Genomic DNA, 22,618 nt, shown 5'->3' on the forward strand with positions numbered 1-22,618 from the left:
TTGTCTCACCCTCTTTTTTAGCCAATTTATTATCAGATAGACTACGCAGAGGTCGATACCCTCCAGTATTCGTGTTCAATGGCGGTCCCCGTGACAAGCAAAGTGATAGAAGAGACAGCCAAAGTTCTTTCTTCAGAATCAATGAAAGGGTCCATCCTGAATGTCATACATTTTGCCAGAAGGTTCTTTCTTTTGATTACTATGTTTCCCAGTTTCGCCTTTTGGGTTTGAATCTGCTCCGGTTAAAAAAGATAAATAGATTATTTCATCAAATAAACAATCACGTTCCATAAATTCAAAGATGCTATCAGATACACAAAAATAAAGATAAATTGATATAGCAGATAAAAAAAAAAAAAAAAAAAAAAAAAAAAAAAAATCAGGCAAAAAAAAATGCATGGACCCTCTTTCTTTAACGTACAATGTATTCTTTTTTTCCCTTCTTTTTCATCTTTCCACATTCGAAAGGGCGCCATGAAAAAACATATCGTATGGACGGTAACAAGAGTACATTTTGAAAAGTTTGCGGGGTAACCATTATTCATGGCTGTGTAAGGGACCATAGAATATCTCCTTTTCCTCTTTTTAGCTGAGCTGTGGCATCTGGCTCGAACGACGCTCATGGGGCTCGATCATCGTTCAAATGCATTGTCACGCGAACAAACAACAGAAAGCGCGCCCTTTTATCTATCCTTGGATTTGAATGTATCTCTGTCGGTTTTGAGGATGGGGATAAACAAAGATGCACTCGACTTGATATGCAAATGGAAGCAAACCTCGTTCCATGCACAGACGTTCTGTCTCGAACCCAATGGTGGAGGACATGGTTGCACGGCTCGATGTGTCACCATCGGAAGGGGACGACGCACAGCAGCCATTCGCACACCGAATGCATGGTTGTAAGAGAACAGGATAGAGAGTATCAGTGAAATAAAGGGTGTTCCATGAGAGCGCAAACAAGCAGTGATAGTACGGTTGAGAGAAGAGGTGCGTTTTTCAACGATTGTAGAGTAATTCGGATGGGAGCGGCGTACGTTCACTTGGACCTTCCACAGGCTGCTTTCGTCACAAAAATTAAGGTCTGTGACGGAGGTGAGTGTGAGAAAAGAATGTCGCATTGTTCTTTTACTATTAGATTTGAGTTTTCCCGGATGCGTTTCTTTTCCTTCACGATCAACGCCGAAAATCTCAACCATCATGGTTTGACAAAAAAAGAGTTACTACGCTGAATTAGTCCAGTTTTAAGAGAATGTTTTTTACATTGCATTATCCAGACAACCCTTTCTGACGTTAGTAAAGGCTCGCAAACCATTTTTTAAATAAACATGGAGCTAAAACCGTCCAGTTTTAATGAATCTATGCCACTTTGGGTTTTTTGCATAAACGCACATTCCACGAAATAGGGATAAATTTCAGAGTCAGGTTCTCTCCCAGTGTTGAAAAGAAAAGAAAAAAAAAAAAAAAAAAAAATTTATAAATAAACAAATATATTCGTCGTTGACCAAATAAGGCAAGTCATCAAAAAAGATGTGTGGTGATCGTAGACTATTGTTCAACGGAGGGATGAACAGTGTGTATTTTCATTCGAGTTGTCGTTGTCGTTCGTCATTCAGGATGACCTAAGCGTTCTTTTATTTGATTGTAATGGAATCTATCTATAGGAAACAGTTTAGACAGCATTGAACGGAAAGACTGTGTGCTTTCATAATAGAAGTAGATACGAATTACATAGTCATCATTGTTTCAACCCTCTTTTGAGCGACAAAAAGGAGGGCCGACGCATGCCAAGAAGCTAAGATCGTGTTGAGCTCTACTTTCACCCTGACCTTCATGAGCAAACGTGTTGGCTGACTTTAGCAGTCATTCGCCATCATGCTATGAGTGATAGAAAGAGACATGTGGAGAATGGGCTTCATTCTTCTTCCTCTCAGAAGAAAGGAAAACTTTGCTAAGAACCCAAATTAAGAAAGGTTGGCAACTTTTTTTAACCATCCTAATGGAAACAGCTTGCTTCTTTTTGAAACGAATATGACAAGAGGGTTATAAATAGGTAAACCTATAGGTTTCTCATTCTTTCCGTTCACCTCTCTTTTACCATGACCACCAAAACCAGACTGTACATTGCGTCTACCTGCATCGAATGCCGCAACACTTTCAACCGTCCGCAAGCCCTGATACTTCACATGGAGAGGATACACGGTATCTACCTCCCGAGTAGAAGGCCTGGTACGAGCCGTCCTCCGTCACAGCAGTATGTTTACGAAAAAGCACCGCTAGAACCTGGATCTTGTATTGTTCACCATGGTTGTCCTTCCTGCTGGGAGCATACAGATGATCTTTCTCGCTTGAAGGAACATATCATCGATGAACATTTGCAAACTTCCATGAGTGACTATGAAGAGCAACAAAGCGCTGAAAGACAGCGACGTACACATGATCCAACAACATCCTCTATCTATCGATCACAGGAACGTGGTAATGCACGCAAAAGTGTGCCTACTGCAAGCAAATCAAATGTGAAGCCATCTACGCGTCAACAACAACCCAATACCAACAACTCAGCCTTCTCAAGCCAACAAGCACAAACTGAATTATTCAGTGTGTTGGACGATCTCGTCAACAATTTCAAAAGGTTGTTTTCATCTTCCACGTCTACCTCGTCGTCCTCCTCGTCCGCCTCCTCTTCGCAGAACAACACAGCCACCGCTTCTGCAGCTGCTGGTCGTGAGGATGAAGGAATACATGTTGATCACCACCACCATCACCCCTCCTCCCTCACTGCCACCGCACCTGATAGCAGCAGCCATTCTCAATCTCTCTAATTCAGCCCGTCTAGAATGAATAAAATAAAAACCAACAAAAATAAACAAGCTTTTTCTCTCTTTTTTTCTATATGAATACATTGTGCGCCCCCGCCCCCCCTCCCCCATGGATCACTTGAACCTAAACAGGGTCAATTCAAGTGGATAGAAATGTTGTCAAGTGTTAGGCTTGTTTTTTGACTTTATTCGTATGTCGAGTGAGCAAAACGTCTCTTTTCTTTTCTCTCTTTCTTTCCCTCTCCCTTGACTTTTTTTTTCCCTCAAAAAAGTCTTCACGCACTACTCGTCCATCCACCTCCCCCCCCCATCACCCATCCTTGCCTCGCGATGGTTCAGGCACTCGCCCCCACAGAAAAAAAGACGCTTTTACTCGTTTACCCTTGCTATCTTTGTGATGGCGATGGGCCTACCTACCAGAAAGCAGCCAGACTCATCATGCATATCCGTGATCAGCATGGTTTCCTTCTCCCCAGCCGACACACCGGTGTCAGACGTCCGGCGAATCGTCATTACAATTATCAAACAGATATGAAAATAAAATGGGACGAACAGCAAAACGCTTGTCCCAGCTGTTGGTATCATACAGACGCCCTGGAAGAATTGAGCCTTCATATCTCAAAAGAACACGATCCCCCCGCTTGCGAACCTCTGTCACAGCACAACGATGCTTCTTCGCGGCGAGGTACCAGAAGGAGGTCTGCTGGGTCGAATGCAAGCCCATTTGTCTACGATGGCAGCAAGTACGAGAAAAAGACGGTGAATACGATTTTCAAGCAGATGAATGAAATAACCACTTTATTCAAAGATATATTAAGAATGGATTAGCCTGAATAAGCAGGCAGGCAGGCTGGCAGGCAGTCAGTCAGTCATGATAAGAATAATAATAATAATAATAAACTACTCTAGGGGTTCTCTTTTTATTTCTGTTGTTGCTGAGTGGCTAATAATTCTTGCATACGTTGCTGTGTTTTGGACGTCAAATAATGAAAAACGGCTTCTTTCACCCAAGGCTGCTTGTAGAATTCGCTTTGTCGCACTTCTTCCAAGTTGACATGGGTTTGTCCAAGACTGATTTCTAATTCATACGCCTGGCTTGTGATCCATTTATGGATGAACTGCACAGGCGATGTGGCAAACTGCTGAAGAAAATCGCACTTTTGTTTACTGTTGTTGATACTCTGCGTACACTGCACAATCTTGTCATCTAAACTTAGGATTTCCTTCTGAGATGGACTGCTCGACGCGACGGTATTCAGCATTTTCTGACGCAGAAGGCTATCCAACTCCACTTCCATATCATACGCAAACACAGGAGGATGGAATTGGCGGCCATCTTCTACTTGAATGGTATAATCAATCACAATAGGGTCTGGCATAGCTATATGACAGTGTTCGATAAAGAGCAAGTGGGGCAAATCTTTGAATTCTACCACTTCCAATCCATCCAACAGTCCTTTTAAAGCATCGTTGCAGTTGATTTTCCGCTTATCTGTTTCGTCCTGAAGGTGGTTTAACTAAAAGGCAAGAGGGGGTTCCTACTTAGAATCGATGGCTTAAACCCATGTGAACTCTCTTCCCCCATCTCATTTTTACCCTGATATAGTGATTCAATTCAGCCAAGATCTGCGCCTTCGTAGCCAAATGGAGCTTGATGATATTCGCCAACGCTTTACTTGTCTTGTATTTTTGTGGAGTAAAATCGGGGACCAGTATAATCTTTGCATTCACATCCTTATCTCCCTTCCGTTTCAACTCGACTCCATCCACATCAACCATAGACGGTTGTTTATGCCACTACAAAAAGACAAAAAAAAAAAAAAGGGGGGACGGGGGGGGTTATCATCCTACCTTCACCATGAGCCATGGGGCCTCTTTATTTTATACCTCTGTCAGATTGCCTTCTGGATATTGCTCTGGATCACGATCTAATTGTATAATGATGGATTTGAAAAAGGACGAGAATTTCTGTACAGGTTGCGCTTTTTTCGTAGGGATCAAAGGCTAATCGTCCAATAGATAATAAAATACAAAAAGTTAGACATGCGGGACAGACAGACAGACAGATACGATCTGATTACTCCTCAGTTTACATCCAGTAATCTTCCTTCTACTCGTAAAATCCACGAGGGTGAGTTATCCTCATTCGACTCAAATGGGTTGGCTTCATCGGCTTGCAGATTCGATTGATCGGCGGCTGTGTTGGAAACAAAGATACGCAGTGTACGCTTCACCTAAATGAATACAGTTTCCATATCAATAAACCCCTCCTCCTACTCTTCGTTTTCCACATGATCCTACTTTGTTTGGTTTTCCCAACGCCTCTTGTATACTGAGACGCTTTTGCATAATCGCTCTGTCTAATTTTCTTTCCAATTCACATAGTTCTGTATACAGTTGCGATTCGGGTATATAAGCTTCAATCTATTCAACAGAATGCAAAGTGAACAAGCAAGCTTAGACAAACCCCACATGGATATAAAACAAAACATTTACTCGAGGAGGAGCGAAACGGTCAATAGGCCTCTTTTTTCTTTTACAAACAAACAATCAAAAAAAAAAAAAGTTGGAATGTTAGGTTGGACTATCGAAAGAGGAAGAGGGGATCCATCCAGTCAGTTTACTTTATGTGTTTGGAGACAGAATCTGCTTCTGCTGGTCTTTTTCTAAAGTGAACTTCAGGTGTGATGACGCTTTGTTGTTGCTGCTGATCTACTGTTGGATGTGTTGGTTGACTCATAATCTATTGAATGAGAGGTTCCCAAAGTACAATCAAAGAAAAAAGAAAAAAAAAGCTGTAAAAAAAAAAGCGGAAAAGAAAAAAGCGGACATCTTTTTTTTTTTTTTTTTTTTTTTCTTTCTTTATTTTGCATCTTAAAAAAATGTCATTAAAGCAAAACAAGCATAAAATAAGCCAACCGGGTAAGCTACCAACACCCTCTGTTCGTTCAAATGCAATACACTGGTAAACATGCCTGAACTGGAAAAGGTACACCATAGAATACTGATAACCGTCAAAGCTGTACCGATAATGTTATTCAATTCTAATACCACACTGAATCCACTCAACATCACCATCGGTATCAAACAATATCCTAACACGCTTGCTGTTCTTGACCAATCAATGCCATTCTCACTCATCAGATTCAAAATCATATGGATACTGACAACGCCCATCACACCAACACCATAAATGTATCCAAAGTGCGCCTTTCGAGACAAAAGTAGAAACGTACCGAATAAAAAGAGGAATATTAAAGGCCCTGCTAGATCAGCATCATCCATAATGGTATCAGGCACTTTACGGAAAGGATTCAAAACGGTCAAGCTCTGGGATAGTTTTACATGAAAGAAAAATATAATTAATTCTCTTGAAAGAAGAACCTCGTTATGACCCTTCCTACTGTACCTTTGTCTTGATATGTCCGAAATTAATCCCTAATTCTTCCAGCAGTGGTGGTTCGTCTGCGTATCCTCCTGTACCAAACGCGCTCCAGAATGAATACGTCGTTGTGCCCGACATGTAATCGTAATTCGCTCCTCCCGGTCCTCCTCCACGCATATCCCCTGTTGTTCCGCTGTGGTAATAGTTGTTGGTTGATGAGCCCGTTGGTGTATATTGATCACTGTAATTCGATGAATAAAATTGTAGACCATCTCCTGCTGATGTGCTCGTTGTAGGGTTGTAATATTGATTGCTTGTGTCTTGACTATTGTCAAACAAAACGGAATGGGCAGGTTGCTTCGTCGTCATGTTTTTGTTTTGTTTTTTTCTCTCTTTGTACAATGACCGTTGGATGGACAGATGTTCCCAAAAAAACTAAAAAAGTTAAAAAAGAGAACTTCACCTACAACATGAACTGTATACACACTTCCACGTCTCACTGAAAATTGGAACAAAAATGCTGAAAACAAACAACAGTATCTGATTGGCTATTTACTTTTGACCAATTTTTCTTTATAAAAAAATAAATAAATAAATGAGAAAGAAGGTATAGAGGACGTTCAACGGCGGGTGGGAAGGAGTTGTTCATTATACGTTTGAAATCCTTTCTTGTACTTGCGCCTCTCCAGAGCCCACGACGGATGGCTGTTCTTCCAAAATAAAACCATCATCTTCATCGATAAGTTTGTCCGCCAATTGCGAATCCTCTGATGTGATATACACAGCCGGCTTTTCTTGATTGACTACTTTCCTGTCAATAATCACTTGCTTGATACAAGAAGCAGGGGCATCAAACATGGGATCCAACAATAAGTTTTCCTGTATTCCAAAAATTAAAGAGGAAAAAATGTGAGGATATGAAAATAGCTGCTCATCTATCTGTCAAAGTGGAACTCACCATAATTCTACGTAATCCTCGGGCGCCTGTCTTTTTTTCTAAAGCCTGGCTAGCGATGCTCTCCAAAGCTTTCTCACTGAACCTTAAACGAACATTGTATAATCGAAACAAGCCTTCGTATTGCTTCAGCAATGAGTTTTTCGGTTCCTTCAAAACACGCACAAGATCTTCGACTCTGAGTTCATTCACAGAGGCAACAACGGGTATACGGCCGATGAATTCAGGGATAAAACCGAATTTCACAAGATCCACAGGCTCGACTTGTTGCAAAGGGTTAGGGTGGTTGTTGTTGTTGCCATTCTTGAAGAAACTGTCATCGTCTGTCGGCTTTAAGTGGGCATCAAAACCAATCGACTAGAGTTCGAGTACACACACACACACACACACACATGAGAAACATAACTTTATCGAAAAAAAAACAAAATAAAAAAAAAAAATAAAAGACTACTTACTCCTTTCGCTACACGATGATGAATGATTTTGTCCAAACCAATAAAGGCTCCACTGAGAATAAACAGAATGTTACTGGTATCGACAGAGTAGGTTTCGCCTTTTCCACTAGGCGGAGAGCTCATCATCAGCCCGCCTGGACTGTTCAAAGGACTACTATTGCTACCTGCAAAACTATGTCCTCTCCTACTCAAGAGGCCGCCGCTGTTGCCATTGCTGCTGCTGCTGCTGCTGCTGCTGCTACTACTGCTGCCATGACTGGGATGGTGATGGCCGCTAGCGTGACTATGGCTTCCTCCTGATTTATCTGTCACATTGACAATGGTCCCTTCCAACATCCTTAACAGCGATTGTTGCACTCCCTCTCCTGACACATCTCTCGACGCACTTCCACCTGCGCTGTCCGTTCTTCTTGCAATTTTATCCACCTCATCAATAAACACAATGCCTGTTTCGGCTTTACGCACGTCAAAATCACACGACTGCAATAGACGGTGAATCACAAGTTCGACATCTTCACCGACATAGCCGGCTTGCGTGAACGGTGTAGCGTCTGACATCGAGAAGGGCACTTGGAGAATTTGTGCCAGTGTTTTGGCCAGTAACGTTTTGCCAGAGCCGGTAGGACCAATGAGCAGAACATTACTTTTATCATGCACCGTCCATTCATCCTCGTCTTCTACTTCTTCCTCCTCCAACTCTTCTCCTTCGAGTCCAAACAGAGCGGGGGAGGGCGGCGAGGAAGACGGGGGTGAGGGGGGTGGTGGCGATGGCTGTTGATTATTTTGAAATAGATAGTTATCGGAGGAGGAGGAGGAGGAAGAGGAAGAGGAGAAATTTCCATCCGTAGGTTGATTTAACCATGCACGGCGTTGTTGTTGTGAAGAAGAACTACTCTTGCTATCACTTCCGCTGGCAGATTCAACATGGTTCGCTGTAGCTTTACTGCTATTTCGAGCGTCGAAACCATGGATGTATTCCGACGAACCAGGTGAAGCGGGTATCGAAGAAGAGTAATAGGCCTTGGATCCTTTCTGCTGCGGCTGCTGCTGTGGCTGCGATGACGATGGTATATTATTGTTGCTGGTCGGTTGGTAATGGTGATGATATTGTTGTTGTTGTTGTTGTTGTTGCTGCTGCTGCTGCTGCTGCTGCTGCTGCTGCTGTTCCGCTAACATTCTCTCATCTATGAGGACATTCGAACGATGCTCACGTATCATTTTTTGCCTTTGTCTTCTTAAATTGGCTCTGACTCGGTTGTAATGGTTAAAAATAGCGACAGCGAGTGTTTTCTTTGCCCGTTCTTGTCCAATAATATAGTCATTCAGATGTTGGACAATCTGCGACATGCCAACAAAAAAGTACTTTAATAACTCACAGCCTATTTTATACCCCCCATTGTCTTTTCATGAAGTGTACTTTACTGTGCGTGGGTCGGTCATCTGTGTTAACTCTAAATGAGAGTAAGACATCTCATTAGGTGGAGGTATCGGACTACGGTCATTGTTGAAGAAGCTACTACCACTTCCCCCTCCACCTCGTCCATAGCCGTCGTTACCGCTGCCTCCGCTGCCTCCGTAGTCGCTACCTCGGTTGTTGCTACTCGTCTTGGTAGAGTCTTTGCCTAATAAACCACCACTACTGAAATCGGCACTGTGGTAATGTGTTCGTTGATGATGGATGCTGCATACAATAGGCTTGACGAAAGCACAATGGGACACTTGTGTTGCTATTCTTCGGAATAACAGCGGTTTATAATAATAAACAGTTTGCATTTTGGTGAACATAGAATGATGCGATAGTGTTCAATAAAGAAAAAAAGTATAAACAATAGAAAAAACCAAAAACTAATGCTTCTTTTTTCTTTTTCTCCACAAAATCGTATACAAAGGTTTCAAAACACAATTGCATAACGGGAGGAATAAACCCCACTCTTTAACTCCGCTGCTGGAAGAAAGGTATTACGAGCACCTGAGAAAGCTAATTTACCATGTCAACTGACTGTCGGCGGGCAAGCGACAGACAGAAACGGACGATAGAAATAGGTTATTTTCGGTATCATTAGAGATAGTAAGAATAGTAAAGTAGGGGATCGACGCTGAAAACGTATAATGAAGCGGATAACTCGCAAGCTTAGTAAATGATGACATCAAAAAAAAAAAAAAGAAAAAGAAAAAGCAAAATGAATCATTTACTGATACTCGGCGAGTCGCATACGAAGAGGTAATCATGTGTTTTGATTTTATCAGTGCTTGAATAAATGATGGGAAGCTGTATCACAGATAGATTGACTGATGTGGAAACAGCAATAAATATCAATTGGGTTTCGATAGGTTTGCTACCAACTGTACTGCTTATTTGCTCCCCTCATTTAAGCCTGGAATAACTGAAAATTATTCTTTGACCAATAGTGATCGTTAGACAGTACAAAGATGGCCCAGCGATTGTTTAAAATCCTGCGTCTTCCAAAAAGCTTTTCAATGCATGATGATAGGTACAGGTCTACTTATTCATATAAGACTCATCAACATTATGGCTGGGCAAATACTCTTTGCTTCATATTCTCATGTCTTTATCTATCAAATAAAGCTCCTGTTTCTTTAAAAAAAGAATCGACAAATATCAATGTTGGGTCACCCCGAACTCAGATCCACCTGCCCATCTTTAAACATGATCGAAGGATTTTGATAAAGTGCTGGTGTCTCGATCTTTGTCAAGTTTCACGAATTGTTTTTAATGATGCCAGATTATCTTATTTACAAAAAAATATACATAGACAGCGCATAAGGAGGAAAATAATAATAATATAATGCTCGTGCTTCCACTTAAAAAGTGGTATGTTGTGAGCTGGATCTGTTGTTATTGAATCCACCATTATTAAATCCACCTCTTCCACCGCCATTATTAAATCCACCTCTTCCACCGCCATTATTGAATCCACCTCGTCCACCGCCATTATTGAATCCACCTCTTCCACCGCCATTATTGAATCCATCTCTTCCACCACCACGTCCTCCTCTACCACCGGTAGCTCCTACGCGAAAAAAAAACCCCAAGAAATGATATGTTAAAGGTTACTCATTTCATCATTTCTAATCCGATAATGTCTTTTACCTCCACGGAAGCCACCTCTGCTACCGCCTCTTCCTCCACCACGGCTTCCTCCGCGGCCACCACGGGCACCACCTCTACCGCCAAAACCAGCATCGAAGGACTTTTGTTTCTTTTCAACCAATCCTTGCAAACCGGTGGGTTTGGAGACTAAAAATGATGATAGAAAGATTCATGAATACCTTCAATTCGTATCCCTTCTTTGTGCTAGTTGTCATTGTGAAAAAAATGGATCGTCTGTTATTTCGTACCTTTGCCAACTACTTTAGGTTTTGGTAAAAATCTTTCCATAGGCAAAAGTTTATCGGTTGAAATATACACCTTATCATCTTTTTTAAATTGATTTGCTGTATTGCCATCTTGCATTTTGACAGTGAAATAAGAATCAGTGAGAGACCCCAAAATCTCATCAAGTTTGCCAATCATAGTTTTGTCTTTCAAGTAGATAGGAGCGTTGAAAAAGGGCACTTTGGGATTATCCAACTTGCAGACCATTTCACCTTCACAGGCGCTTATGAAGCTACCAACAGCTATACCGTTGTAAAATTTCTGTCAATATACTGCATTCAATCATTCTACTACCATCATGTTATATCTGCTGTAAAACTTACCTACGACTTCTGAAGGGGGACCTTGTTGGAATCCACCACTACGACCTATATTTCGACCGATCGCCCATGATGAAAGTTCAGAAAAAATCTGTTATAATATAAAAAAGCTCTCCTATGGCCGGAGCACATTACCTCCACGACCACCTCCGCGACCACCGCGCCTTTCACCAAATCCACCTTTTCCCATATTGAAGTGTCTGTTATTGTTAAAAAGGCTGTGTGTAAAGCTCTAAAACAGAAAGCCAAACTTATCCATCATGTCAAATTTTTTTTTATTACTTGAATTGGAAATTACCTAATAGCTTGTCACGTTCGGAATCTCTTTGCGTCATCACACACACAACCATTTTGGGTTTTTTTTTTGCACAGGAAAAAAAAGAAACCTCCTTAAAACATTCATTATCCCATTTTCTTTTCTCTTCGTTCGAATCCTTCAATAATTCACAATGGGATTTGCGGATTGGTCAGATGATGAAGGGACGTCACGGAATCATGGCCGTGATAAATTTCGTCACGAACGAAGTTTAGAACGTGATAGATATACTGATGATTACGATCGTTATGGTGATGGTAGAAAAAAACGTGGTCGTCGCAGTCCAACTCCACCAGAAGGTATATATCTCTCTTACTTCAACGAACAATAGTCGGAAGAAGGTGGCATGGACGATAAGGATGCTCCTTTGGTTCTGCCGTATGGAAAAGTGCAAACCATGGAGGATCCTTTCTCGGCATCGCCGTCCTCTTTTTCTTTAGCTTTTCTTTTTATATTCTTCTCTTTCTTATATTCTTATGTTTCTCTTTCTATCTCTCTACTCCTTTATACTTTTCTCTCTCTCTCTCTCTCTCTCTCTCTCTTGATTGCATTTTATTACCTTCATCTCGACATTGATATGGACATTATCAACATTCATCTCAACCCACCAACGTTTAAAAGAACGCCGACATAAACGAAGACCTTCTTATTCACCTCCCCCCATGAGGAGAAACCATAGAAATATGGATTTTGATGATTACTACAGTTCACCTTATGACCATCGTGACGGTGGTTATGGTTCAAGATATGGTAGCCGTCATCATCATCCACCATACCATTCTCACCATCATAAACCAGAATCTCCTATTGGTCCAGGGCCTTTTAACTATCCAATGATGGGTAAAAACATTTAAAGTTTTATACTACCAGCTCAAAGGTAAAAAAAAAAAAGGCTGATCAAACTGAATGAATATTAGACATGATGAACCCTTCTATGATGAATCATGGTTGGAACGGTCCCATGAACAGATATCCTTTAGTGGACCCCTTACAACTCGATTATCAAGTTTCCTTTAAACAATTTGCCGAGTACATGAAAAGAACTTCTAATAACCAGCGTATTGACGACGAAGAATTACAGAAAAGATTTGCCGTTTATAGAGAAAAGTTCGCTGCTCGTCAGTTGACTACCTTCTTCAACGCCAACAAAGAGAAAGAATGGTTTCAAGAAAAATACCATCCAACTCTGTCCATTCCTCGACAGGAGGACGTGAAGATGCTAAGACGCCGCTATCTGCAAGAATTTTTAGTTGAACTAGAAAAAGGAGAGTTTGACAATGTTAATTTTGATAAAAAAGATGAAGCAGACACGGATGTATTTGTTAAAATTGAAGAGGGAAACGCAGCAGCAGCAGCAGCAGCAGCAGCAACAGGAGAGACAGATGTTGAAAATAAGGATAACAAAATGAATGTCGATTCAGCAGCAGAGGATGCTAATGCTGAATATGAATCAAGATTAGTTATCAAAACTGTACCACCTACTATTGCCAGAAAGAAAATTAAAGAGGTATGTTTACTTTATTTTCATTTCTGAAATGATGGATTCTTTTACTTATCCCCCCCCCATTTCTTCGTAAGATGTGTTGCAAAGTAGAGGGTTTTGATTATTTGGCTCTTTCTGAACCAAGCCCTAATAAAAAATTCCATCGTGTGGGTTGGATTCAATTCAAAGAAGGAACTGATATGAAAAAGGTATTTGAGCAACTTGATGGACAGAAGGTAGATGATTTCATCTTCCATCTGGCTATGAATCGTAAAGATAGTAATAATGCTATGCAACAAAATCGCACACATCGTACAACACCGGATGTTGCCGATACAACAGAGAGATTACAGAAAGATCTCGAACAAGCCAAAGAGATCTGTATTGCGTTCGAAACCATGCTTGGTGAAGATACGCCTGAAGGATTGAAAGCAGTTGAGTCGCGTATTGAAAAAATGTCAGGAAATGGTGCGATGGCAGACAATGAACCTGCTTCAGATATCGTCAATGACGATAAAAACTCAGAAGAAAGACGTAAATTAAAGAAGTCTTTGGATTTGATCATTGCTTATTTGAGAAGAGTACATATGTATTGCTACTATTGTGCACTTGAGTGTGATTCACTCGACGATTTAAATAGAAGATGTTGTAATCCTCATTACCGTACTGTGTTAAGTAGTCCTGCTGCTAACAGTACCGCTGCTAACAACGAAGAAACAACAGATCCCAAGCAAGCAGCTAAGACTGAAAGACAAACTCAGCAGTGGTTAAAGAATTTGGATCAAAGAATTTCACTCAAAATCCATACACCTGATGACCATGAACTTTCAAGATTAGGAGGAAGAGTTTTACAAACGTAAGTTTTTTTTTTTTTGAAAAAAAAAAGCCAACAGTAGGCTATTTTTTTTTGTTCTTTTTCTAAAATGTTTGTTACGTCTATTATTCGACATAGTGAGCTTGACGAATTTGTTAAGAAACACGTATTGAAAGAGCATGAGTCCAAATATAAGTGTCAAGTAGGCGAGTGCTCTAAGGCTTTCAAGGGCTATGATTATGTTGAGAAGCATATTCTCTCTAAGCACCCTGAAGAAACCGATAAGATTAAACAAGAAGTAGACTACTATAATAATTATGTTTGTGATCCCAACCATATTGTTCCACCTAGTAATAACAATAATGCAAATGGACCTGGCGGTGCTGCTAACGGCAATCCTGCTGCTGCCGCTGCTATGATGGGAATGGGTATGCCATTTGGGCAACCTTTCATGATGCATCCTCGTATGGGTATGCCTCCTGCTTGGGACCAAATTCCACGTATTGGTTTTGGTTCTGGCGGTGATCCTGGTGCTTGGGGCCGCGGACCCAGTGGTGGTAGAGGCGGAGGCCTACATATGAGAGGTACTGGTGCAGGTCCTGCTGGTAGTGCTATGATGGACCTTGATGGCCCTATGCCTAGAGATCCCCGTCAAGTAAAATCGTACGTTGACTTAGATGCTCCTGCCGAAGGTGACTCTAACATTTCATTCTTTTGATCAAGACATTGTGTTTTGTTTTTTTTTCTCTTTTGCTTTTTTCTATCTCTTTTTTCCTCCTTTTCTATATAACAATACATATTCTATAAGTATTCCTCGTTCTCTTCTTTTTTGTAGTTGAGAGAATAAAAACGTCCCACTGACATGAGGAAAAGAGGTTATATGTGCCTAGAACAAATACTCATTTTGATACAGTGAAGCTAGAAATTAAGCTCAGATATGTCATCCGTTTTCATCATTTAGTAGATCACGGTACATATTAAAGGAAATGGTATAGTTGATAAGTGCTGTTATCGTAACAAAAAGTATGTTTGAAGTATAAAATATGTTGACGCCTTTAGGATTGAACGATATAGCTATGTACAGTTTTTCATTGTGTCGCTCCTAAGGCAATTATTAATCTCTAATTAAGCGTTAAAATGATTATGTAAATTATAAGGATGTTTGGAACGACCACTACTTGAATATTTCCGTTGCAAATATCAATCAGAATGTCGGTACTTGTTAAGGTCGCCATTATAATGTGGTGTATCAACCAAAATTTTGGTGAGTTCGTTCGCAAATCTGTGACAGGGATCTGCATTGCACATGTTGACTCTATTCTTCACGGTACTTCTTCATTTGTTCTCTATCTGCCTTGTGCTATCAGAAATATAAGATCTCTCAGTGAGATAATTCGCACGTAGACGGTTTTCTTTTATATAAGAGAAGTTTACCTGTATCATCGCTCTTTCTCTTGCGCTTACACCATCAGGCAAAATTCTTGTTGGCTTTGGACGCTAAGGAATAAGAAAAAAGAACTTTAATATAGATCTTGATGAGATTTTCTAAAGTGCAACACTTTACCAATGGTGCAGCCCATTTTCGATTTTTTATAAACAGGGAGGAATCAGGGGCAGGCCTGCTGCTGGTGCGAGGAGGTAAGGGATATGGACCTCGACCACGAGATGATGGAGCCACGGGTGGTAATCCCCTTGCTTTCCTATACTCTTCTAAGCTCAACTTTTTATGCGGTGGTATGGTGCGTTTATTTGCTGCTGATGGAAGCGATGTAGCACTATTCGACACCTGTCCAGCTGCTACTTCTCCTTTCATGGACAATAATTTTTGTTCTCTAACTTTTTCAATGAAGGACTTATTACTATCGCTGCTACTGGCAACCTCTTGTGCTTCAGTCATAATGGTATCCTTGTCGTTCATAGTATCCAATTTACGTCGGGTATTGCTTCGGGCAGAAGGATCTTCCGGGGTATAGGTGAATGGACGCTTTCTATTTGAAGTTCTCATACGTTCGTCTTCAGTAACTGAGTTACGCATAGAGCGACTGGAGCTAGGAAATGAGTCAAAGATGCCAGGTGCAGTAATTTTTACAGGTCCGGATCTGATGGGCGTTGCAGGCTTAGCTGTTTTCGCCGAAGTTAATGGCTTTTCAAATAGGTTGCGCGGGATAGGAGCCCCATCCAATCTATGCTTGAAATATGGATATTTACACTGTAAGGTGGAAAATAAGTAGAGATTAGTTAACTGTGAATAAAGATCAATTGAAAGTGAATTTTTGTCCCTTACGTCTTCAATTAGTGACCTTTGTTCAGCGTCACGTACCAAATCACCCCAATAGTCACTGTTGGATAAAGAGTGGGCATGGCCTAAAACAAACAGTGAGCATTTGGCACGGGTTAAGCCAACATTCATACGACGTTTATCGGCCAAGAAACCAATTCCTTTTCCTTGGCCAGCTCGGACACACGAGAAGATGATAATTTCCTTTTCTTGTCCTTGGAAGCCATCAACAGTGTTAAAGTCGATCACGTCAAGAATATTATTTCCAAAACGCTTTTGAAACCTTGATTTCAGTTGGCCCACTTGCTGTTTATAGGGCGTAATAACTCCAATTCTTGAAGCAAACTAGAAGAATTTAAGCCGCATCAGTAAAAAGATTAAATAATAGAGGACACTAAAATTCTCTATTTTTACCTTAACAGTAGGCATTCTAGCACACAACTTATCCACCAAAGCAACCGCCGCATCCGCTTCGGCTACGTTGTAAATTGATTTGCCACGACCAATTTTTTCTTGACCATCCATAATATTGAAGAAGCGATAAGGAGGGAATTCAGGCTGAGAGTGCCATACTGCAGAAGACATCTTAGCCATATCGGGTCCATCCAGAAGACGAGATTGGTAGAACATCTTACTAGGGAAACGGCTGATGTCTGGGTGCATACGATACTGAATACTATGGAAATGATGAGCGAAAATCAAAAATCTAAGCAGTAGTTCTTTCTCCAAAAAAAAAAAGGCCAACAAACTTTTTATGCGAGCATATTACCTAAGAAGGTTGACTTCCTTCGCCATTGTATATTCTAACCGTAGAAAAAGACTTTGTTGGTAATCAAACCTGGCAGCTAAAGGTGACATGACGGTTGGAGGAAGCTGATTTGGATCTATTGGAAATGAAGTTTACAACGGTTAATTTCATTAAGTGTCTAGCACTTCATAAGAGCAGAATACACTCACCGCCAACAAGAATACATCGTTGCGTGTCAAACTTCAAGGGAATAAGCGAACTGATCTCAATTGACTGCGCTGCTTCGTCTACAATGACTGTTTCAAATGTAATACCCATGCTGGTCAACATATCATGACCACTGCCACTTAGCGTGGCACACACAACATCTGCATTCGAAAGCACCTTTTGACGAGCACGAATTCGCGATACTTCCATTTCTCTACCATAATTCTTCTGGTCTTGATGTGTATCTTTCAACAAAATCCTTGCCTTTGTTAATTTTTGGGCCAGGGTTTTTCTCTTGTCGCGCAACAATGACATTTGAACCATATCACTACCCGACTGAGTAATTTCACGATCTACTTGATCTAATTGAATCTGTATATTACGAATATCTTGATGTATTTCATCTAGTTTCGCACTCCATTTAGTTCCACCGCCACCATTTTCATCGCTGTCGAATGAGTTCATCTCATCTTCAATGAGCTTGTCGAGAATTCTATCTTTAACGCTAGCATTCACTGAATCAGATACACCAACACGTACAACGTTCGGTTTGAGTGTTCCACGAGATGTAACTATTCCATCATTCAAACGTTTCGCTATTTCATCTACTGCAGCGTTACTAGGAGCACACACGAGTAGCTTGCTGGCACCGAAAGGATGATCCGTCGATGCACTAGTGCGCTGTTCGAGCAAGGACACAATTAAAGCCAAAATTGTCTTGGTTTTACCTGTGCCAGGAGGACTAGTAAGTCGTTATAATTTCAAGAAATGTAAATTAGTACAATATCCCTCAATATTAGAGTGTATTTGCGACAGTAACTTAATTGACGTACCCTTGAATCAGGGAAAACCCGTTCTTTTTCTGCATAGCAGACAGAATAGCAACAGCTTGAGGCTCATTGACATAGTATCGCTGACAGTACTGTTTAATTAGCGAATCATCGAGTTTTGGCAAAGGTGTCCGTTTAGGTTGTATGATATCCATGCCCAAATCGTAATATTCTAAGGCCTCCAATGCAGCATATTCTCGCATGCCTGTTGTCAAACTAAAGAACAGCCTGTTAGACAAAAAAGTATATAAAAAAGCAATTTTCTCTTGGTTAGCTTTACCTCATTATTTTCAGTATGTTCCAAGAAGTTTTAGGTGAAATTGAATTGAGCAAACTAATTCTGTCAGCGGCAAAATAACATCTTACGACTACTTCACCTATATTTTTCTTCTGATTGATAGACATTACTTTACCAAGGAAGGCTTTTCCTTTCCAAGTACTACCAACGTTTTCATCGGTCTGGAAGAACTGGGGCCCAAAATGGTTAGCAACACAGACAAGATCGTCCGTAGTCAGGTTGTTCATAATTAAGCTCATCCGAAGTTGAAATGTCACATCCACAAAATCATTTGTGTGACACCGTCCTTCTACGATACAGTTTTCAAGTATATCATTTTGACTCAATTGTTCTTTCGCACGAACTAATTGACACCATGTTTCAAGTATTAAAAGGGGTTCAAAAATAGAACGATATTCTTCAAATGATTTGAAGGTAGCAGGCACCTTGGAATACATATGCTCGTTCGTATTTGGTGGAATTTCGCGTGCTGTCTCTGTTATTTCCCAAGACAAAACAGCTTTAAATAAACGATCAAGATTGGGAGCTATCTTCTTCTGGCGTGCTATTTCACGCGTTTTGGCTTTCATTTTTCTGTCCAGGTATGGGTTGGAGATAGGGGTGGCTATCAACTTGATGGTACGCTTCGGCTTCGTATCGAACAATGCCTTCATACTTGCGCTCTCTGCTTTTGCGCTGGCCTTTTTGTTCTTTAATTCTACATGCTTTGAAGCCTCTGTATCATCTAAATCGTGAATTAAACCTAACAAACCAGAATCGTCGTCTCCTTCGTCCGAATCAGATGAATTCGATGAGTCAGTAGAGTTATCTTGAGAATCATGGCCATATCGTTTTCGAAGGATATTGGCAGCTGAAGGCGATTTTGCAGTAGCAATTAAGCGGCGTTCAGCACGATGTTGATCTCTAAGCGCTTTTAGCTTTGACGGGAAACCCATAGAAGGTGGACGCAGCTTTCGACCACGAGAGGTTACGGCATACGTAGGAACTTTGTTCACAGAAGGGTAAAAAGATGGGGTATTCTTGGGTTTTGCAGATCCTGTAATATTTATCGCGTTTGCTGATCTTTTATTTGTTTCTTTTATTGTTTCTTGGGATTCTGTATCTATATCCATATTTCCATTTTGTCCGAAATACGTTTGTTTTTCCACTGTCGTGGGTGTGGTCGATGTGGTGGTCGCTTGCAGCCATTCATCTGGTACTTGACTATAGTCGAAATCGGCAAACTCCTCTTCTAGTTCAGAGTCAGATATCTCGTGCGGCTCTTCTGCAGTAGCAGCAAAATACTTTGAGATTCGAGCATCTTTCAATGGTGCTGTGGCTGGAGCAGAAGTGGGACGTGGAGGACTATCAATCGAAACATTCGAGAAACTCTGATCCAACGTAAGTTGGCGTTTCTTGACGTTTTTATTGGCAGGTGTGGTTGTCGAAACGTTATTGATTGAGACAGTAGAAGGACTGTTGGCATCAACTGAGGTAATAGACTGCCACTCTACGTCTTCATCGTCACTGTCGTCGTTAAGAAAAATGAAATTGTTGGGTTCATGAGCACTGAGGGCCATAAACAGATCTTCTCTCTCCTTATCTGATAGTTTGCTGGTGTTCACACCTGTTGCTGCTGTCATGAGTCGATCGTATGCTTCCACTGAAATCTTTAATTCTGCTCTTTTTAGTATATTTAAGATATTGATGGCAAGAGGAACCAATTTTGATATCAGCTCTATCCTGGTGACGTAGATCCAGTGTGATAAAGAATCTACAATAGTTATTAAGTGATCGTTGCTGATGATAACAGTACCGCCATTTTTTGAAGCTTTCATAGCTTTTTCGAAATTTTGCTTCGTACTAATCAACTGAGTCGCTATATCGAGGATTGATAAAATCAAGCTAACGACAGTTGATGGCCGATACTGTGTTGCCCATTGCAAAGCTTTGTCTAGCACTGTGTTGAGTGCTCGCCAGCAAACACTCCAAAATTCGTCTATTGTTCCATCTTCATCTTCATTCATATTTGAGAGATTAACGACGTACGACTTTACTAAATCGACTTGGTATGACAAGAATGAAATGGTATCGGGAGCCAGATTGAAAATATCGATCGTAGGACACTTGAGTAAAGATATAAATTCTCTCAGCATAGAGTTATAAGCATCTATTAATTTTAAAGGCTTAAATCTTTTGAACATGATCTCCAAAATCCTCCGTTGATTGAGTTCACTTGATGTTTCTTGGAATAGTTCGAAAATGTAGCTTTTGATATCGGGATAGGGGGACTTTAACAGTTGAATGAGTGATTTTAACAGATCTGGTGATGCTAAAATGGTTTCTCTCGATTGCTGGTCTGTTGCTTTCAGCATTTTGAGTACATGAGAGGTTGATTGGTGTAGATCAGCAATTCTTCGAATAACATATTTGTCATTGTCCTGGCTAAGAATATTGGGTATATCAAAAGATGCAATGTTTCCATAAGCTTTAAGAATAGAGGAAGCAAGCCAAATCGAGCCTGTCAAGTCCTTATTGAGACAAGTTTTTACAGATATCCATATCGGTTCGAATGGTGAGCTTTCAGGGTCTTGGACAGCAGCATCATCATAAGCTATTTCACCCATTACATCATCAATTTTATAAACTGTGCTGAAAATTTTCTGTAAATGCATTGATTCTTTATCCAAAAGATCTGACAGAATTTCTCTTGCCAAGTTAGGCATATGCTTTACTAGGTTGGGTAAAGAGGCTGAATCAAGTTTCGCAAAATCAATAATTTTAAAGATGTATTCGTTGATTTTATGCATGGGAAGCGACTCATCCGTTAGACACTGATTGATCACTTGTAAGCCCAGCTCTGCACAATACGCTTTGCTCATGATGCCCCAGATATCCAATTGGAAATATCCAAATACTGTATCCAAAACTCTGCCTGTAATTTCCTTCTCGACTGGTGTAGCTCGCAGCGACGACCAGAATGGATATAACCATTCCAGCATATTCTTAATTTTTGCCATGAGTTTATCATCAGGATAGGGTGTTCCATCCCGTTGTAAAATCCTGCCTGCGTTTCCCCCTCGAGCGATTTTCATGGCAGACTGAAAAACCTGATGTTCGCAAATTTTTTTTATAATGTCGTAGTATATAGCACTGTCGCTAGAAATCGTACCCCAGAAACTTGTCTGCATTTTTAACAGCATACTTGTCATTGTCTTCAGTATTTCACCCAGCCATTCTACTGAAGCTCCTAGCTGCGTCTGTATTACTTCGAGCATCGTGGTGCTGGATTCTGCTATAGAGTCTGTCAACATGGATGGTGATGATAATCCAACTATAAGCCTAAATGCTTTCCAAAACTCTCCCAAATCGTGAGTTATTTCTATCTGACAATAATCCTCTATTCTGCTGAAGCTGCCAACTGATGTAAAACTCTGCAGTATCCCAAAGATAAAATCCTTTATATATAAGAAATCAGCATCGTTTAAAGAATATTGATCTGTATTGATAAATTTTTCCAATAGTTTCCTCGCCCAAAATCTAACAACCCTTTGATGATGAAGTGTCATACGAACAATATAGGGGGCTGTAGCTGTGTCGAATGTTGGGAATGAGCCCGCTTTTTGAATTGCTTCAAACGTTTTGGCAAACTTTCCGTCACAATCTTCTAACATTTGAGGTGCACATATCACCTCGAGAATGGCACAGATAATCTCAGTTGTCATATTAAATTCTTCTGATTGCGCAGTTAAAGACGAGCTCACTCGATCAATGTCAAATTTTTCTATAGTTTTGAAAAAATCGTCTACGGTACTTTTAGGAAATTGTTCTTCATATCTAGAGAGATAAAAGCTCGTTTGAATAATCTTATCGGAAAAATAAATAGAGCCGGAACGCTTGTTTGCCAAGTACAATAAAAAAAGGTTGCTACCTTTGCTTAACAAACTGCTTAGAGTTTTGGTACACTTGTACACAGGAAGTACAAGTCATCAACTGATTATTAAGCTTCTTTTTATACTGTAAAATTGGGTTATGTTCTGGAAGTGAGAAGAGCCATAGTGACTCTCGGGCAATTGGTAAGATGTTTTGATCACACCACCAGTGATCAGACAACAGAAGGAATTCTAATCCCTCGTTGAAAAATCTCGTTTCAACATCAGTGTTGTTCGGATCCTTCTGCTTGCTTTCCAGTAGAGCTAATACTCCTTGTAATTTCGGAGCATTGCTATGATCTACCATAGTGATCACTTATTTATAGAAGTAGTTAGAATTTTTAAGTTGATTGAAGCAGAAAATTACAAAGAAAAAAAAAATGAGAATGAGCATGAATTTGA

The 22,618-nt window shown here is 40.5% G+C and overlaps 9 protein-coding genes across 9 annotated transcripts; 3 read left to right on the forward strand and 6 right to left on the reverse strand.

Moving 5' to 3' along the window:
- Positions 1-215: 215 nt before the first annotated feature.
- Positions 216-1,434, reverse strand: BDF20DRAFT_292749 (uncharacterized protein). Its single transcript, XM_053075120.1, has 2 exons — positions 422-1,434; positions 216-304 (listed from the first exon to the last, which is right to left on the reverse strand). Exon 1 carries the CDS (start codon positions 1,197-1,199, stop codon positions 684-686), a length of 516 nt encoding a protein of 171 aa, XP_052939224.1. The 5' UTR covers positions 1,200-1,434; the 3' UTR covers positions 216-304; positions 422-683.
- Positions 1,435-1,888: 454 nt separating this feature from the next.
- Positions 1,889-2,986, forward strand: BDF20DRAFT_292858 (uncharacterized protein). The gene has a single exon (XM_053075122.1). The coding sequence runs from the start codon at positions 2,097-2,099 to the stop codon at positions 2,820-2,822; it is 726 nt and encodes a 241-aa protein (XP_052939225.1). The 5' UTR covers positions 1,889-2,096; the 3' UTR covers positions 2,823-2,986.
- A 163-nt stretch (positions 2,987-3,149) lies between these two features.
- Positions 3,150-3,647, forward strand: BDF20DRAFT_910407 (uncharacterized protein; the record flags this gene model as incomplete). Its single annotated transcript, XM_053083701.1, has 1 exon — positions 3,150-3,647. The coding sequence occupies one exon, from the start codon at positions 3,150-3,152 to the stop codon at positions 3,645-3,647; it is 498 nt and encodes a 165-aa protein (XP_052939226.1).
- A 46-nt stretch (positions 3,648-3,693) lies between these two features.
- On the reverse strand, positions 3,694-5,649 carry BDF20DRAFT_292780 (uncharacterized protein). Its single transcript, XM_053075121.1, has 7 exons — positions 5,444-5,649; positions 5,316-5,352; positions 5,121-5,243; positions 4,913-5,047; positions 4,707-4,823; positions 4,416-4,616; positions 3,694-4,336 (listed from the first exon to the last, which is right to left on the reverse strand). Exons 1-7 carry the CDS (start codon positions 5,557-5,559, stop codon positions 3,740-3,742), a joined length of 1,326 nt encoding a protein of 441 aa, XP_052939227.1. The 5' UTR covers positions 5,560-5,649; the 3' UTR covers positions 3,694-3,739.
- A 44-nt stretch (positions 5,650-5,693) lies between these two features.
- Positions 5,694-6,573, reverse strand: BDF20DRAFT_814874 (uncharacterized protein; the record flags this gene model as incomplete). Its single annotated transcript, XM_053077027.1, has 2 exons — positions 5,694-6,149; positions 6,229-6,573. The coding sequence occupies 2 exons, from the start codon at positions 6,571-6,573 to the stop codon at positions 5,694-5,696; spliced, it is 801 nt and encodes a 266-aa protein (XP_052939228.1).
- Positions 6,574-6,732: 159 nt separating this feature from the next.
- BDF20DRAFT_292883 (P-loop containing nucleoside triphosphate hydrolase protein) lies at positions 6,733-9,513 on the reverse strand. Its single transcript, XM_053075123.1, has 4 exons — positions 9,037-9,513; positions 7,615-8,952; positions 7,163-7,516; positions 6,733-7,083 (listed from the first exon to the last, which is right to left on the reverse strand). Exons 1-4 carry the CDS (start codon positions 9,397-9,399, stop codon positions 6,853-6,855), a joined length of 2,286 nt encoding a protein of 761 aa, XP_052939229.1. The 5' UTR covers positions 9,400-9,513; the 3' UTR covers positions 6,733-6,852.
- A 924-nt stretch (positions 9,514-10,437) lies between these two features.
- BDF20DRAFT_815167 (Gar1/Naf1 RNA binding region-domain-containing protein) lies at positions 10,438-11,521 on the reverse strand (the record flags this gene model as incomplete). Its single annotated transcript, XM_053077053.1, has 5 exons — positions 10,438-10,643; positions 10,727-10,873; positions 10,975-11,253; positions 11,335-11,422; positions 11,462-11,521. 5 exons carry the CDS (start codon positions 11,519-11,521, stop codon positions 10,438-10,440), a joined length of 780 nt encoding a protein of 259 aa, XP_052939230.1.
- A 1,036-nt stretch (positions 11,522-12,557) lies between these two features.
- On the forward strand, positions 12,558-14,662 carry BDF20DRAFT_814138 (arsenite-resistance protein 2-domain-containing protein; the record flags this gene model as incomplete). The annotated part of the gene is made up of 5 exons (XM_053076947.1): positions 12,558-12,962; positions 13,044-13,154; positions 13,226-13,986; positions 14,083-14,465; positions 14,541-14,662. Coding segments are annotated over 5 exons (1,782 nt in total), but the record flags the coding sequence as incomplete, so codon positions are not given.
- A 597-nt stretch (positions 14,663-15,259) lies between these two features.
- On the reverse strand, positions 15,260-22,523 carry BDF20DRAFT_910411 (uncharacterized protein; the record flags this gene model as incomplete). Its single annotated transcript, XM_053083702.1, has 10 exons — positions 15,260-15,304; positions 15,379-15,441; positions 15,509-16,153; positions 16,229-16,567; positions 16,637-16,898; positions 16,992-17,106; positions 17,180-17,919; positions 18,011-18,223; positions 18,288-22,121; positions 22,216-22,523. The coding sequence occupies 10 exons, from the start codon at positions 22,521-22,523 to the stop codon at positions 15,260-15,262; spliced, it is 6,564 nt and encodes a 2,187-aa protein (XP_052939232.1).
- Positions 22,524-22,618: the final 95 nt, after the last annotated feature.

This window comes from Mycotypha africana, assembly GCF_025528875.1.
Source record: "Mycotypha africana strain NRRL 2978 chromosome Unknown BDF20scaffold_2, whole genome shotgun sequence".
NCBI lineage: Eukaryota > Fungi > Mucoromycota > Mucoromycetes > Mucorales > Mycotyphaceae > Mycotypha > Mycotypha africana.